Below are 14,875 nucleotides of genomic sequence, written 5' to 3' on the forward strand. Positions count from 1 at the left end.
CTGTTTGGGCCAATTGAGTAGTTAATTTACATAGGGCCGCCCGAACATTCTTATTGATCCTAAGATCAACTCCAATAGTGGGCTAAAAGCCAAATTATTGCCCAAAATTTCCCCTCAAACCCACTCCAACCCAAGAAGAAAATTTGGGTTAAATGCTAAATGCTAAACCAAGACCAAATTCCCCTCAAAATTTAGCCCAAAAATCAGAGTGGACTTCATCCAATATTCATCGGAATTTAAATTTTTTTAGATTAAAATGTTCATAAAATTAATTTACGATAGTCTACATATTTATTTTAAAAAAATTAATTTAACAAAAAAAATAGCCTAAGTTTATTCCTTAATAATCCTATGCTAAAATTTTAGGCTAAAACGGTTGGAGTTGAAAAGTTATTTTTGGTCTAAAAGTTAAATTTTTCGGGCTAAAATATTTGGTTTTTAGCCCAACCATTGGAGATGCCTAAAGGAGTTATATTTTTCTTTGGGCTCGGGACCGGGAGTTGACTGACAAAATAAATTGGGAAATTCATTAGACTTATTCATATGGGGAGCTTTTATAATCTTTTACCTATAAAAACAAAGATTACAAAATATACCAGTCCAAGCCCAAATTCATTGAGCCTTTGATTAAATTTTCCTTGATGGAGTCAGATATTTTTTTATAGAAATATTCAAAAGATAAGAGAAAAATATGAAAATAGGGACTCCACCTTATATCAAAGACACTCTTAAGTTTAGGCTAAATTCGATAAATATTGTCACTATTTCTTACACATGTTAAAATCGGAGAAATTCTTATATTTCGTCCAAATCAATGTTTGACAATCCCTAAAGTTTTATTTTGAATTTTTATTTTTTCCATCGAAAGCAACCAATACTAATATCAATATTCGATATATCTGTTTATACTTTCACAAATTTGCTTATCAATATTCCACTAATACCGATATTTTAATCGTTGTAACAAAGCTTCCACAGCATGCATTCTCAGACTTAATTGCCTCTCTCCTCTCCACTGTAGGTGATGCGAAGAAACCTTTCCCTATCTCTATTTTCGTTATCGATTTCAGACATCAAGCACCTGTAACATTTGGAAGAAGAAAGAATTAATCGTCATTCCAACCCCAACTAATTTGGGACCAAGATGGAGATCACTGCGGCCCTCCTGCTCACAATTGGCAGGTTCGGCTTCTTGAGATGGACGGACATATATAAGCTTTTCAGTGTAGCCGATCTCTGTTTGAATATAATCAACAAATTCACTTAGCGACGTATCTCTACTGATATTATGAAATGACATGTAGAGTACCACTTGAATACTCGTTATTTGGGAAAATCTCTCCTCATGACGGAATAAACATTGCCTAGAGCGGAAGATTTGAAATCTTGATATTCATAACATACTATGGCATTGACAATGATATTTGACACTTTATACATATAACAAATCTCTCGTGTAAGATTGTCGTAGTTAAAGGATATTTGACACTTTATACATAGAACAAATCTCGCAGAGGGTGTTTGACACTTTATACATATAACAAATCGCTTTTGGAAGATTATTGTGGTGTGATATTTGAAGAATATGCAGTTCCTTAAGCTGCAGTTTGCTAATAGAATTCATTCATGCGTAGAGTTCATTACTTATTCTTCTAGGGGTGTGCTATCCACATACTTATTTTTACTTCCAACATGCTCCTTACAATTTCTGATCGTTGGATAGAATGAATTCAAAAACATTGAAGAATAGAAATCAACAGGGGTGTGTAGAAAGTAAAAATAGATGTGTGAATAGCACCACCCTCCTTCTTAACTTTGTTATTTTCTCAAATATAAATCAGAAGTAAACTTGTCTCATGGGATTTTTATAAAATTATCATGTCTCACTAGGTCATCGAAAATAACTTTTTTGGTCTTTTGGCAACAACAAAAGCTATGACAACCAACATGTAATTAACAAATAATTGAATTGTCTCTCTATGCAGTGATTCCAAAACATGTCTCTAGCTACGGGAAGAAAAAAACTCATGGTCTTGTCTTTATAAGCATTTTATTGTTTCATTAAGAGAAGTTCTAAACTTGGTCTCATTATTAAATGTACCTCAATATATCTCAGGTTTTTTACGTCAAGTAGTTTAGATTTAAATTCTTCAGATTTTTGCAGCCTCGTGGCCACTCAACTTTAGGCGAGGGCAGAGCGCGGCGCGGCCAGGTTTCAAGGAAGGAGACATGTCGTTCACCTGGGATTAGGGTTTTGGACGATAATGGCTTCACGGCTTGGCTCGGCGTAGCCGCGGCTCAGAGCTTTGGGTAAAATCCACTATTTTCTATTCTTTTCAATATTTTCCCAAACATATCTCAAGTAATTCATATATTGAATCACAATAATCATTGCAAAATATAATTCACAAAACATAAATTAGGTTTATAATTAGTTGGATGATGAGCACTTTCAAGAATGTTCGTCGAGATTTTGATGGGCTCAGCTGTTTCTCATAATGTGTTTTGTCCACTGACCTTATACCTTTACATATATTAATCATGATGAGTTTGTTTGCCCTGCAAATATACAAGCGTATAAGGATTTGATATCCCAAATTTTATTGGATTTATACCTTAAGTTTACACAATCATATTCCTATTAAAATGCTACTCACAACATGTTTAATAATATTGTGCATTGTTAATTACTCATTATTGTTACCAAGCTTTAGTTATATAAAAAATATTTATATGTGTTTACTCCTAAAATCTCCTTAGCCTTGGAAGTAGGTCAAATGATTGATTGTGTGAGCAAACCACTACTAGGTATTGGTAGTAGACATGTTGGATGAGATTGCGCCTAAATCGATATTGACTTCTAATTGAGTGTGGTTGTGCATCGAGTAGAAAATTAGCTCCATTTGGTTCTTTTATAAGCCTTTAGCGATAAAAGGACTTGAACAATTTCTTATCTAAGGAATTAATCCATGAAAACAAGAACGGAATTGCCTAGTTATTACCAAGGTTCTAAAAAACGCTAGATGTTAGTCGGGCAGTGGACTAGCGCCTAGCGGCTAAGCGACGCCTAGGCGGATTTACATAAATTTACACTATATATTATAAAATATGAGTATATGTGTATAATTTTAGGACTTTTTTTTTTTTTTTTCTAATTTTATACAAAGAATATTGGGCCTAGTTTGTTTTTTCTTTGAACAAAATAGTGGGCCACAATGGACCCAACTTGAAAGAAAAGCCTTTTTTCAATTAAACTGACAACTTTTCCGGTTTCTTCAATGCTAGTCCCAATCAACCATCACTTGTTTAGTGGCTCTAGGCTTGCATTTATTATCAACATATCTCCTCTTCTTTCTCTCTCTACAGAGAGATCCCCTTCTCTCTCTTTAGTCTTTTTTTTGTCAGACTCTTTCTTTAGTCTTTAGTTATGCCTTTCTTTTCCTCCCATTTTCAGTTTTTCTTTCGACTATCTCTCTCTCTCTCTCTCTCTCTCTCTCTTCTCTTCAAGAAAAACGAACATATCTCTTCAACAGATCCCTTTCTCTCTCTGCAGTAAAACCCAACGGACGGATTATGTGTATTGTTCATCCCTGTATATTCTCAATCTACTTAGGTTCATCGATTGATGTTGGGTGCAACAACGCAGGTTTGAAGATTTGGGTTGTGGGTTGTGGATCGTGCGGATGAGAAGGGAGATTTGTAGAGCATCGACCGCCGCCTAGCACCGCCTAGGCCGCCTTGAGCGCCTAGAGACGCCTAGGCAGCCGCCTAAATCCTTCCCACCTTACCTGAACGATTTAGCCCAAATCGGATCGGGACTCCACCGCCGAGCGCCTAGGCCGATTTTTAGAACACTGGTTATTACAATGAACTTCAAGAAAAATAATTGAGCAATCTAAAATCTATGTAGGGAATATAATACTAATGCACTTATGCCGTAATATGTGTATACTTATTAATACTTCTTCTTATGCTTATGAGTCATAAGATGTCAACGATACTAATCCATTTGTATAATGACATATGACATATGTGTTTGCATTTCAGGCACATTAGAAAATTTCTCAGAGGATAGGGGTCTAGCGTCTAGACCGGCCTAGACAAATTTTTTTATTATATTTATTATATAACATATAAATAAATATCTATACTCATCTTAAACAACACTGAACAAGAAAAAATGGTATGATGCAATCTGATTTTGTTTTTTAACATCGAGGTCATGTGTTTATTCCCTAAATCATTTATGCAATGATGTTAAATACCTCTAGCGTACCTAAGGTATCGTTTGGTATGCAGACGGGACGGGACGGAACAGAATGGGACGGGACGGGACAGGACGGAACGGAACGGAGCGGGAGCAAAGATGCCCTCAGATGGAAACAAGGAGGAAGAAGAAGGAGACGGAGAGGTTATAATTTTGTGTTCCACGGATGTGGAACGAGTCGTTCCAGGGGGTGAGGTGGAACGAAAATTCACCCAAAACTCGTCCCGTGGAACAGCTCGTTCCACCCGTACAGCAAACGTGAGACGGAACGTCTTGTCCCACTTTGTTCCGTCCCATCCCACGTACCAAACGATACCTAAAGTCACGTGAGTGATAGCATAACAAATACAAAATAGTACGTTAAAGTAGCTATTGATTTAGATTTGGTAAGTTATCCTGTCAAATTACTTGCGTGAAAAAGAAAGGATTTTTTCTCCTTTGTAAGAAGTCATTCATCTTTTTTCTCCTTTGTAAGGAGTCATTCATCCCTTAGTGATTATGTAGCATTATTTTGCTTCTCAAATCAAAATCATTTATTCTATTTATCATCATTTAAAGGTCGTCTTCAAAAAATTTACTAATTTGTCAACCGTTCAATCGTACGATCTTTAGCCATTCATTCAAGGATGTTACTTGTTATCATAATTGTCGATTTACTTGTACATATGGACGCTTAAATGGTCTCCAAATCTATGAATTTTTATGGAGAGGATCTTTCAACAAGCTAAAGAAAATGATTGGTTCCATTTATGACGTTTGTACAATAAAATAATGTCAAGTTTATGTTGAAAAAGGAATGCCTCCTTAGAATATTGTCTTATGTTACAAATGAAGTTTTTGAATTCAGCGATATATTTACACTAAGAGATCATTTGGGCTAATCCATATAATAGGTCAGCCATATAATAATTTGGCACGAAAATCGCCATTCACAAGAGTCGAACAAAAAACCTCAGTTATAAATGAAAAATAAATATCACTAGACTATAGTAGGTGGCTTGTCAAAGTTGAAGTTTGAATCATTGTTGTTCGTATTTGCTCAAATTCTTTTAGTAATTTTATTTTTTTTAAAAGAGAAAAATATGCAAGTAGTGGAAGATGAAAGAAATTTACAATAATTCTATTTAAATAAACAAATATTATCATATTTTTTACACACTGTCTAATTAATACAAATGAACTCTACTACTCACTTACATTAAAGATTTTGTGAGTAAGTACAGTTTTGTGCGTTTATATAACGTTCCCCTTAAATTTACAAAACGATGGCCAGCCATTTGGTTACAGAACGATGGGATTAAGATATTCTCGTTCTTTTATTAAACTTGAAAATTACCCAATCGTTCTATATGCCACGAGCTTTGTCATATAATTATTCTAATTGCACGCACTGCAAGAGAAGGCTCTCTCTTTATCAAGCAAAAAGAAAAAGAAAATAAAAGGTTGACTTTTAACTTATTGAACATGGTCCAAGCCTCCAACACCTGCTATTCTCTATAATGCACATGTTTTCATGATATGTTAACTCCGAACAACCTCACCACTCCATCATCTTGAACCGTCGCTAAAGGGTCAGCAACCCTACCATCCATCTCCTCGATCCCCGAAACGTCAACTTTTCTAGGTCTACACTCAATGAACAGCTTCTTATCCTCCCCTACCGATTTCTGAAACCTCACAACATCACCAGCTTTCAGCTTCTTCTCCTTCACAAAACGAATCCACCCTTTGCTCAACACATAACTCTGACTACTACTCCAATAACAGTACCCAAACCTCCACACCTTCCCCAACTCATCCTCAAATTTCAACAACACCCCTTTACCAAACCCTACACTCACATGAACCTGAAAATGCTTCTCGGCATGTTGTTTTGGTATAACCATGCGGTTCAATCTCCCTACGTCGCTTGGTGTTGCCACTTTCTCGAAAAGCAACTCCCTGTCGCGACTACACGTGTCCATTAAATCAAGGTAACACTTCGTACGCTTTCCACCATCGTCAAGGCCTAGAGCACCACCATTGTGCAACTTATGCTTGTACATCTCGAGCTCGTTGGCATAAGAATGTTTTCGAAGCATGTCAACGATTTCAGCCTTGGAATGGTATTCCAAGAAAAGAGCCTCCGTGACATCAGGTCCGTAGGGTTTCATTTGGCTTCGACTGAAGTGTGTGATGGCATCAAGACCCCGGAACTTTAGTAAGGCAATGTTGTAGGTTTTAGCAGCTTCTTCTTCTTCATTGAAGGTTCCCAACCATACACGATGACTCTTCTCGTATATTTGAGCTCCCCACCTGCCATTTGACTGTGGCACTACTCCTTTGTACCTTGAAGAAGGCAACTTGTTTGAACTTGCACCGTTTGCTCCATTCATTGTTGAGTAGTCACTTGTGCTCGCATTCCAGCAACTCATCAAATCCATTCTGATCGGGAGGAAGAGGAAGACGAGAATTAAACTCTATTTCTATAGTATTTTGATTCGTAGGAAGAGAAGAGTGAGAATCAAACTTTGTTTCTAGGGTAATGAGTTTGAGGAAGATGATGACAAGAATTGACCGCTTGGGTTTCTAGACTTGACAGACAATGGTCACTAATGTTTAGGTAGTATTTCTTTCTCCATGATGAGTTTCTGGCACACCGACCTATTGGGGGGAGGATTGAACTTTGTTTCTAGGGTATTTGGATTTCTAGACTTGACAGACAATGGTCACTAATGTTTAGGTAGTATTTCTTTCTCCATGATGAGTTTCTGGCACACCGACCTATTGGGGGGAGGATTGAACTTTGTTTCTAGGGTATTTGGATTTGCATGAGAAGGGGATGAGAATCAAACTCTGTTCCAGGTTGTTTTTGAATCATAAGAAGAATGAGACGAGAAATGAACTGAATAATTCTAGTGTATTTTCTGTTCTTAAGAGAGGAGGATGAGACACGTAGGCCCAATGTTTAATTTTATTTCAGAGAAGTATATGGTAAGAGTGTGTGATGTTCATATATATAGTTGTAGGATGGTACGTGTAATAAAAGTAAAAATATTCACAAAGAATTTTGCATTTCTATCAAGCTCTCCTGTTTATATATCTCCTGATTATATATATAATCTTTAAGGGAATGGATTCTCATTTTTTTTTTATAGAAACGGGAATTAGTTGTGGGGTCCATACTACATCAAACTTTAACGATCCGAACTGTCTATTTTTTAAGTTGCATCTCATAATCATTGCAAAATATTAGCCAAATTGGAAAAACATTAAGACATCTAATTGTGTTCAAAGAAATTAACGAATACTTTGTAATAGAATAAAAAGAAACAATGAAATTTTATCTTGATAATTAAGTAGGCAAATAGTTTCAAATTGAATTGAATTTTTGTAAGGATGATTTATGAATCGAAACTTACAAAATAGATAATTTGGATTGTTGAAGTTCGATGTAGAGTGAACCGCACACCTAATTCCATGTTAAAAAAAATAGAAATCCATGTGCATAAAGGGCTATATATATATATAGGAAAAATTAGAATCTAATCCCTAGTCACCAATGTTCATAAATTAAACCTTATTGGTTTTCAGTTTTTGATCAAAGTCCATTGACTTCTTGACTTTGTACACCTCAACATTTTACTATTAAAATACTTCCATGTCATCTTTTTATTTTTTTTACAACAAATTTTAATTTATAATTTGTCCCACATTATCACGTTTGTAATTGAAAATCCCAAAATTCTCTCACTTAAATTTATGCTTATATTCAAATTCAACATTATTATATTGAATATGTATCTTCAAATTTAAATTTCGCGAAAAAAATTTCAAACTTATTTTTTGTCCATGACCATCATATTGCAAAATCGTAACAAATGAACATTATATTGCTCTGAATGCAATTTTAATTTCATTGGCTACATTCTCTTCTCTTGTTCCTTAATCCATGTACCCAACTTTTATTCTATACTACCATTGTAACTTTCTCTTCTAAATTTTTGTGTACCCATATATGTATAACTTTTTTTCCTATAAGATTTATATAGTATGTAGCCTTAAGTAATTTGGTCTTATGGTTTGCTTCCATTTTTCTATCCTTTAATCATTTTTTACATTAAGAATTTATATGGGTACATTATTTTTCTTGTTGTTGTCACATATGGGTTTTAATGTTGAAATTGTATATGGATGCATTCTTGTGAATTACTATAATTGTACATGGGTACATTCTTAATTATGGAAACATTTATCTTTTATATGACATTCAATAAAAAAAACCAATTTTTTTCTAAGGGTGGAGTTTGTTGTTTAATCCCATAAACGTTAAGGTTCAACTCTTATGGGATTTTATATCTCATAAATGTGGTAACTTATTTTATTTAATTGCTTTAAATGTTCGGACAAAAAAAAAATCTTTAAAGGATGTCTATATTACAATATTTAATATATGTTTAATTTAAAATATAAAATAGTTGATATGGAAATTGATTAATGCTAATATTCTATACAAAATTAAAGAACTTTAATCAAAATCTAAAAACTAATATGATTTCAATCCATGTACATTAGTGATTAAGGATCACATCAAAAGCACCCTCCATATATATATATATATATATATATATATATATATATTACCTGTTGCCATCTCATGGTGCTAGAAGGTTTCCTTCTTCTCATGTCCCCATGTGGGATTTTGTACGATGGGAGGGGAAGAGTGGTTGGAATCTGAGGGGATGGACTTGGACGTGTCCTCCATGCATGCGTGGCATGTTCTGATTGGTTTTCTGCATGTTGTGATGGTCACAAAATATATCACCTTGCTCAACACTTTGGCTTTGGCACATTATCCCAATTGGGCGTTCACGTCTGCTTCTTTTGACCGCCCATGCACATGGAAAGTGAAAAATGCTTGGACATTAGAGGAACGACATGTTTAACTTCTTGTAGAGGACTTTAGATATATATGTATATATGGCACATCACTTTCACTTTTAAACGAAAATGACAAATGGTGAGCTTTAAGATTTATTTTGGCCGCAAGAAATTTCTAGCTTAATTGGTTAACAGGTTTTTTATTTAGGAGGTAGATTTTCTGTTCTTTCATTTTCCGTATTCTTTCGTGTCTTTATTTTATGTGCCAGCAAAAAATGACACTTTCACTTTCAAACGAAAAAGACAAATGGTGAGCTTTAAGATTTATTTTGGCTGCAAGGAATTTCTAGCTTAATTGGTTAACAGGCTTTTTATTTAGGAGGTAGATTTTCTGCTCTCTCACCTTCCGTACCCTTTCGTGCTTTTGTTTTATGTGGTCACGGTTAAGTCACGTCAACATTTTATATTGTTTTCTATAGAGATAATAAGACAAAAATGAATAGTAATATATAATGTTGATGTGACTTAACCATAACCACACAAATAGAAGAACACGAAAGAGCACGAGAAGTGGGAGGACAGAGAATCTGCCTCTTTTTATTTAAACTCATCATCTTATCTAAATTCATCATATTTCTCTCTACACTCCGTTAAACAATTTAAATTTAAATTCTTTCTAGAAAAATACACCACTATTCTCCCAAACTACCGTTCATCACTAATACACACCAAACTCAACCTAAACTCTGGACATTGATAAATAAAAATAAAATAAAAAACTGTAATTATCTACAACATATGTCACACAGGTTTCGGCTTCATCTAAATAAATTTATGTTTATATCTGCTTAAATATCTTCATGTATTATGAAAGGGACCATGGAATTCTTTCATATAACTACTATTAATGTTCTATGAAAGTTCGAATATAGTGCCAAAACCTCAATAATCTTTGAGCCTTATAGACTTGGAAATAGGTTAGATGATTGATTGTGTGAGCGAGCTACAATAAATGCTCTGATGCCATGTATGAATTATAATCTTGTTAATTACATTCATAGCACAAAAGCTTATATATACAATCGTGTGTATTTGATGCACAAGTAAAGATCTCTACAAATCAAGAATACAATCAAAATCCGCTTATAGTATTAATTCCTAAACTTTAAGAGATACAATTTCCTTTGGCAGGACCCCTTCTCTAACAGCAGCAGGTATTGGTAGTAGACAAAAAATGATATTGACTTCTAATTGAGCGGTTGTGCATTGAGTGGGGAATTAGCTCAATTTGTTCCTTTTATATGCCTTAATCCAATAAAGTACTTAAACAATTTCTTATCTAAGGAATAATTTAACCATGAAAAGCAAGAACTCCTTTAATCTCCAATAGAAGGTTCCCTGTATGACTCGAAAGGAATAATGCATGTGACTTAAAGATATGTTTTACTGAAAGGGTCATTCCATTCAAATCTTAGCAAAGATTTTTTAGATCTACAGTTCAAAAGGAAACTTCTGCTACACTAAACATAAAAAAGTTCGGATTCTATTCTTAGTTTTATTTTTATCTCACGTTTAAAATACACCCTAACGAATTGAAGAAACATGGAAAGAGAGAAATCCTCCCCGGGCCTAATGATGAACAAACAGTAAATCAAGGCAGCGTCCTTGTCCCGCACAAGGTTCTCACGTCGTGGGCTTGTCTTCTTTCGGTTTCACACTATGTCGATGGACTCCACATATGTAGCGCCCAAATACCCTTTGTCCAGCTTGTGATCATGTTCTTTTGACACATGTTCTTTTAACATTGTGTTCTTCTTGCCTAAAATCTAATGATGTTATCTTAAGGTTATCTATAAAGACAAGTGTCGAAAGGAGAACGTGGTCATAAGCTAGACATAGAGTATTTGAACACAACAAATCTAAACTCGTGCCGATGTAGCAAGTCACCTCATCCTCTGTAAAGTTTTGACTAACAGTACTTCTTGCGAGCAATATATCTTTCTACTTACAAATCACATTATACAAGAATAACTTATTAAAATCACATAAATTATGTTCACATATTCAACTATGATTTGTTTGGCAATAAAAATGGCTTATTTGTGTAAACATTAAACAATCATCACTTTTTAGACAAGAAACAGGACCAATTTTGACAGTAGAGGTATGTTGAAAATTAAAATAACAAGGAATTCCAATCATAACACCATCCTGGAAACATTTGAAAAATATTAGTATTTTATGGTTATTAAATATATATATATATATATATATATATATATATATATATATGAGTTTGCTTGTTAGTTTACTATTTGGGCCTAGCCTATCTGAATTAGAATTTCTTATATTTTACTCTCTATAATATAACTTACAATTTAGTATGAAATAAGTCCGTGAAGATGTAGTCATTCAGTTGTAGCCGTCTTGACAATCTCGTTTAATAATATAACGTTCATAATTATATTTCATTTGTTCATCCATTTATTTTTAATTTGGTATCAAAGTAAGTTTGATCAATCTGCTACCATTCATTATCAATGTGTGTATCTGTTTTATTTTTTTATTTTTTATTTTTTTCCAGTTTCTATCTGTGGAAATTTTTTGTTCTCTAGTTTGGTTTATTGTTTGTCATTCATTCATAGTTGAAGAACAAAAAAATAAAGCTTCTGGAATTGAAATCTAGAGCTGCGCCAAAGTCGAGTTGCGCCAACGCTGGATCGAGTCGATCCATCATCTATTACTCTTCTCGTATACGTTGTTGCCTGCAATCCTGACCACCATCTGCTGCTACTGAACTGTCGTCGTCACTACTAGAAATTTAGCTAAAAGTCATCCTTTTTATTTGTGTCTATTGTCAAGTGTGGATATTCTCATAGGTGGCAAACCTCAATGGCCAACAAGCAACCACTAAACTAGAGAACATGGCCTATGTAGAGGATTCTATTGTAACAATGGCCTATGTGTTTGTATTAGGATCGGTGGCTTTTAAAGTATAGGCACCAAAGTTGGTGTGAATCTACAACATTCCAAATGGCTAGCAGGTTCAAATCGGAGAATCATGCATTTTAGTAATAGGGCCACTATACTATATTAAAACTCAGCTTCAACATATAAAATTCACATGAAATTTAAATTTACAAAAGGATTCACATTTCCAACCAACCAAACTTTATATCCAATAAAGAGTCTCAATAACAAGGTTTGTGCTACATAAGAAAGCATATTGCATTCGCCAGTTTGCCAATCACGTAACGTCAAAGTAATTCAAGTTCCACTACTACAATATTAGCTTTAGGTGGCGGATAATGGTGATGGATATTAGAAAAATTCTGTCGGATAAATTATATCTGACACATCATTTAATTAGTGGCAGATATTAGAAAAATTCTGTCGGTTATATCTGACATAAATTCCTAGCGGATATTTACTGGCGGATATTAGAAAAATCATGTTGGTTATATCCCACATAAATTCCTGGCGGATATTAAAAAAATTCTGTCGATTATAACCATTAGAATTTTTGAATCCTTTTTTTTTAAATATTTTTGATAGATTATGGCGGTTTTTAAGTTAATTGTGACATCCCACATCGCCCAGGGGAGTGATCCTTATAGGTATATTCCCATCCTTACCTAGCACGAGATCTTTTGGGAGCTCACTGGCTTCGGGTTCCATAGGAACTCCGAAGTTAAGCGAGAAGGGGACTAGAGCAATCCCATGATGGGTGACCCACTAGGAAGTTGCTCGTGAGTTCCCAAAAACAAAACCGTGAGAGAATGGTAAGCCCAAAGCTGACAATATCGTGCTACGGTGGTGGAGCGGGACCGGAAAGTGATACGCCCTGGGGCGGGATGTGACAATTTGGTATCAGAGCCTAACCCTGGTCGTGGTGTGCCGACGAGGACGTTGGGCCCCTAAGGGGTTGGACTGTGACATCCCACATTGCCCAGGGGAGTGATCCTTATAGGTATATTCTCATCCTTACCTAGCACAAGGCCTTTTGGGAGCTCATTGGTTTCGAGTTCCGTAGGAACTTCGAAGTTAAGCGAGAAGGGGGCTAGAGCAATCCCATGATGGGTGACCCACTGGGAAGTTGCTCGTGAGTTCCCAAAAACAAAACCGTGAGGAATGGTAAGCCCAAAGTGGAAAATATCGTTGTGACAACCCGTTCCAAATTTTACGTTTTTATTTTATTTTAAAAGCGTGAATTTACGAAATTGCCCTTGAGGTAAGGACTTTGACTTCCGTTGACCATCGACTTGAGAGATGTGGGACTTATTCTTTAAGCATATCCTCGTAGTACTCTTTGGTACGAACGTATAGGCGAAATCCGTTTGCGAGTCCGGATTATAACGGTATACTTATGGACGTTTGAAATTGGTTATTTAAATATTTGAATTCCCACCTTGTGGGATTAGTGGACCAATTAAATTAAAGCGACAAGGAACCAATTAGAAAATAAAAGTGAAGCTTGCAGCCAATCAAAAAGAAAGAAGAAAAGAAAAGAAAAAAAAAAAATGGAAGAAAGCTTCCCGTGCACCCATACCCGCACCACCGTGAGTCCATCTTCCAAGGCCGATTCCGGCCAACTCCGGTGGAGTTTTTCGATGCCACCACCACCATCTTGAAGCTCTCATTCCCCTCTACAAAACCCATCCAAGAATCACCTTGATTAACCATGGTATGGGGCGGTTTGAGGCCACGAAAGTTGACGAAAATCAATGGTGCTCCGGCCACCCTTTTCGATTTTCCGGCAAATCGGCAAAGCAATGGCCGATGCCACCACTTGGGCTTTGTAGCCCATCATCCCAGGAGCAAAACCCAACCAACCTTGACCTCGTTGGACTACGGTAGACGACGAATCGACGTCGGGAAGTTTTAGGCACCCGCCGGCTTCGTGGGAAAAATTGACCATCTTCCGTCCACTTTTGGACTTCGTGACAGGTATGAAAGTTGCTCCACTCACTGAGATCTTCATTTCTGTGAAGTTTGAGAATTTTTGGAAATAGTTGGATTTTCCGGCGAGTCGGGGCGGCCGACCGCCACCCTCGGCGGCGCGTGCGGCGGCGCGTGGCCAGTGAGCCGCCAATGCTATTTTTAGGCTATGTCGAATGTTTTGAATTCAGTTTTGTCGTTTGAATGACGTAGGTTGATAGTTGGAACCTAAATTCTTTACGATACGTTACTTGATAAAAATGTGAATCGATGATCCGACCGTTGGATCGTCACCAAAATTGGATACATTATAATACGTAATATTTAAAGATCATAGGAATTTATGGATCGGGAATCCGATTTACGGATCTTCCTGAATTGGATTTGTAAGTTAGTAAAATAAATGTTTATGACCACTTGTTTTAGGCAATTGGCGGAGATCTGACCGTTGGATCGTAATGAAATTTTAGTATGTTATTCTAGAAACATATTGTGGATCATTGGGAGTTGCGGATTGGAAATCTGATATGCGGATCTTCCGGGCCAAGTTATACAGGGTTGTAAACCCTACCGTCGATCTTTGATCGACGGTTGACTTGTGGTCAATGGGTATGAAACTATTTTAGAATGTCGTTGATGTTGTGTTTTATGTGAATTACGTATTCTTCAGATAAGAGTTCTAAGATGTGATTTGATAATTGGTCACAGGGACCAATCATTCAGGACTCCTCGATGTGTGCGCTAGAGAATCATAGCGTGAACTCCAGGTAAGTGGATCTTTTCCTTTTTATCATACATATTGTTGAGAGT

The 14,875-nt window shown here is 35.8% G+C and overlaps 1 protein-coding gene across 1 annotated transcript; it reads right to left on the bottom strand.

The window, feature by feature from the left end:
* Positions 1 to 5,778: 5,778 nt before the first annotated feature.
* LOC137709539 (AP2/ERF and B3 domain-containing transcription repressor TEM1-like) lies at positions 5,779 to 6,690 on the bottom strand. Its single transcript, XM_068448622.1, has one exon. It carries the CDS (start codon positions 6,688 to 6,690, stop codon positions 5,779 to 5,781), a length of 912 nt encoding a protein of 303 aa, XP_068304723.1.
* Between the last annotated feature and the right edge of the window lie 8,185 nt (positions 6,691 to 14,875).

The sequence above is a fragment of the Pyrus communis genome, chromosome 11 (assembly GCF_963583255.1).
Source record: "Pyrus communis chromosome 11, drPyrComm1.1, whole genome shotgun sequence".
NCBI lineage: Eukaryota > Viridiplantae > Streptophyta > Magnoliopsida > Rosales > Rosaceae > Pyrus > Pyrus communis.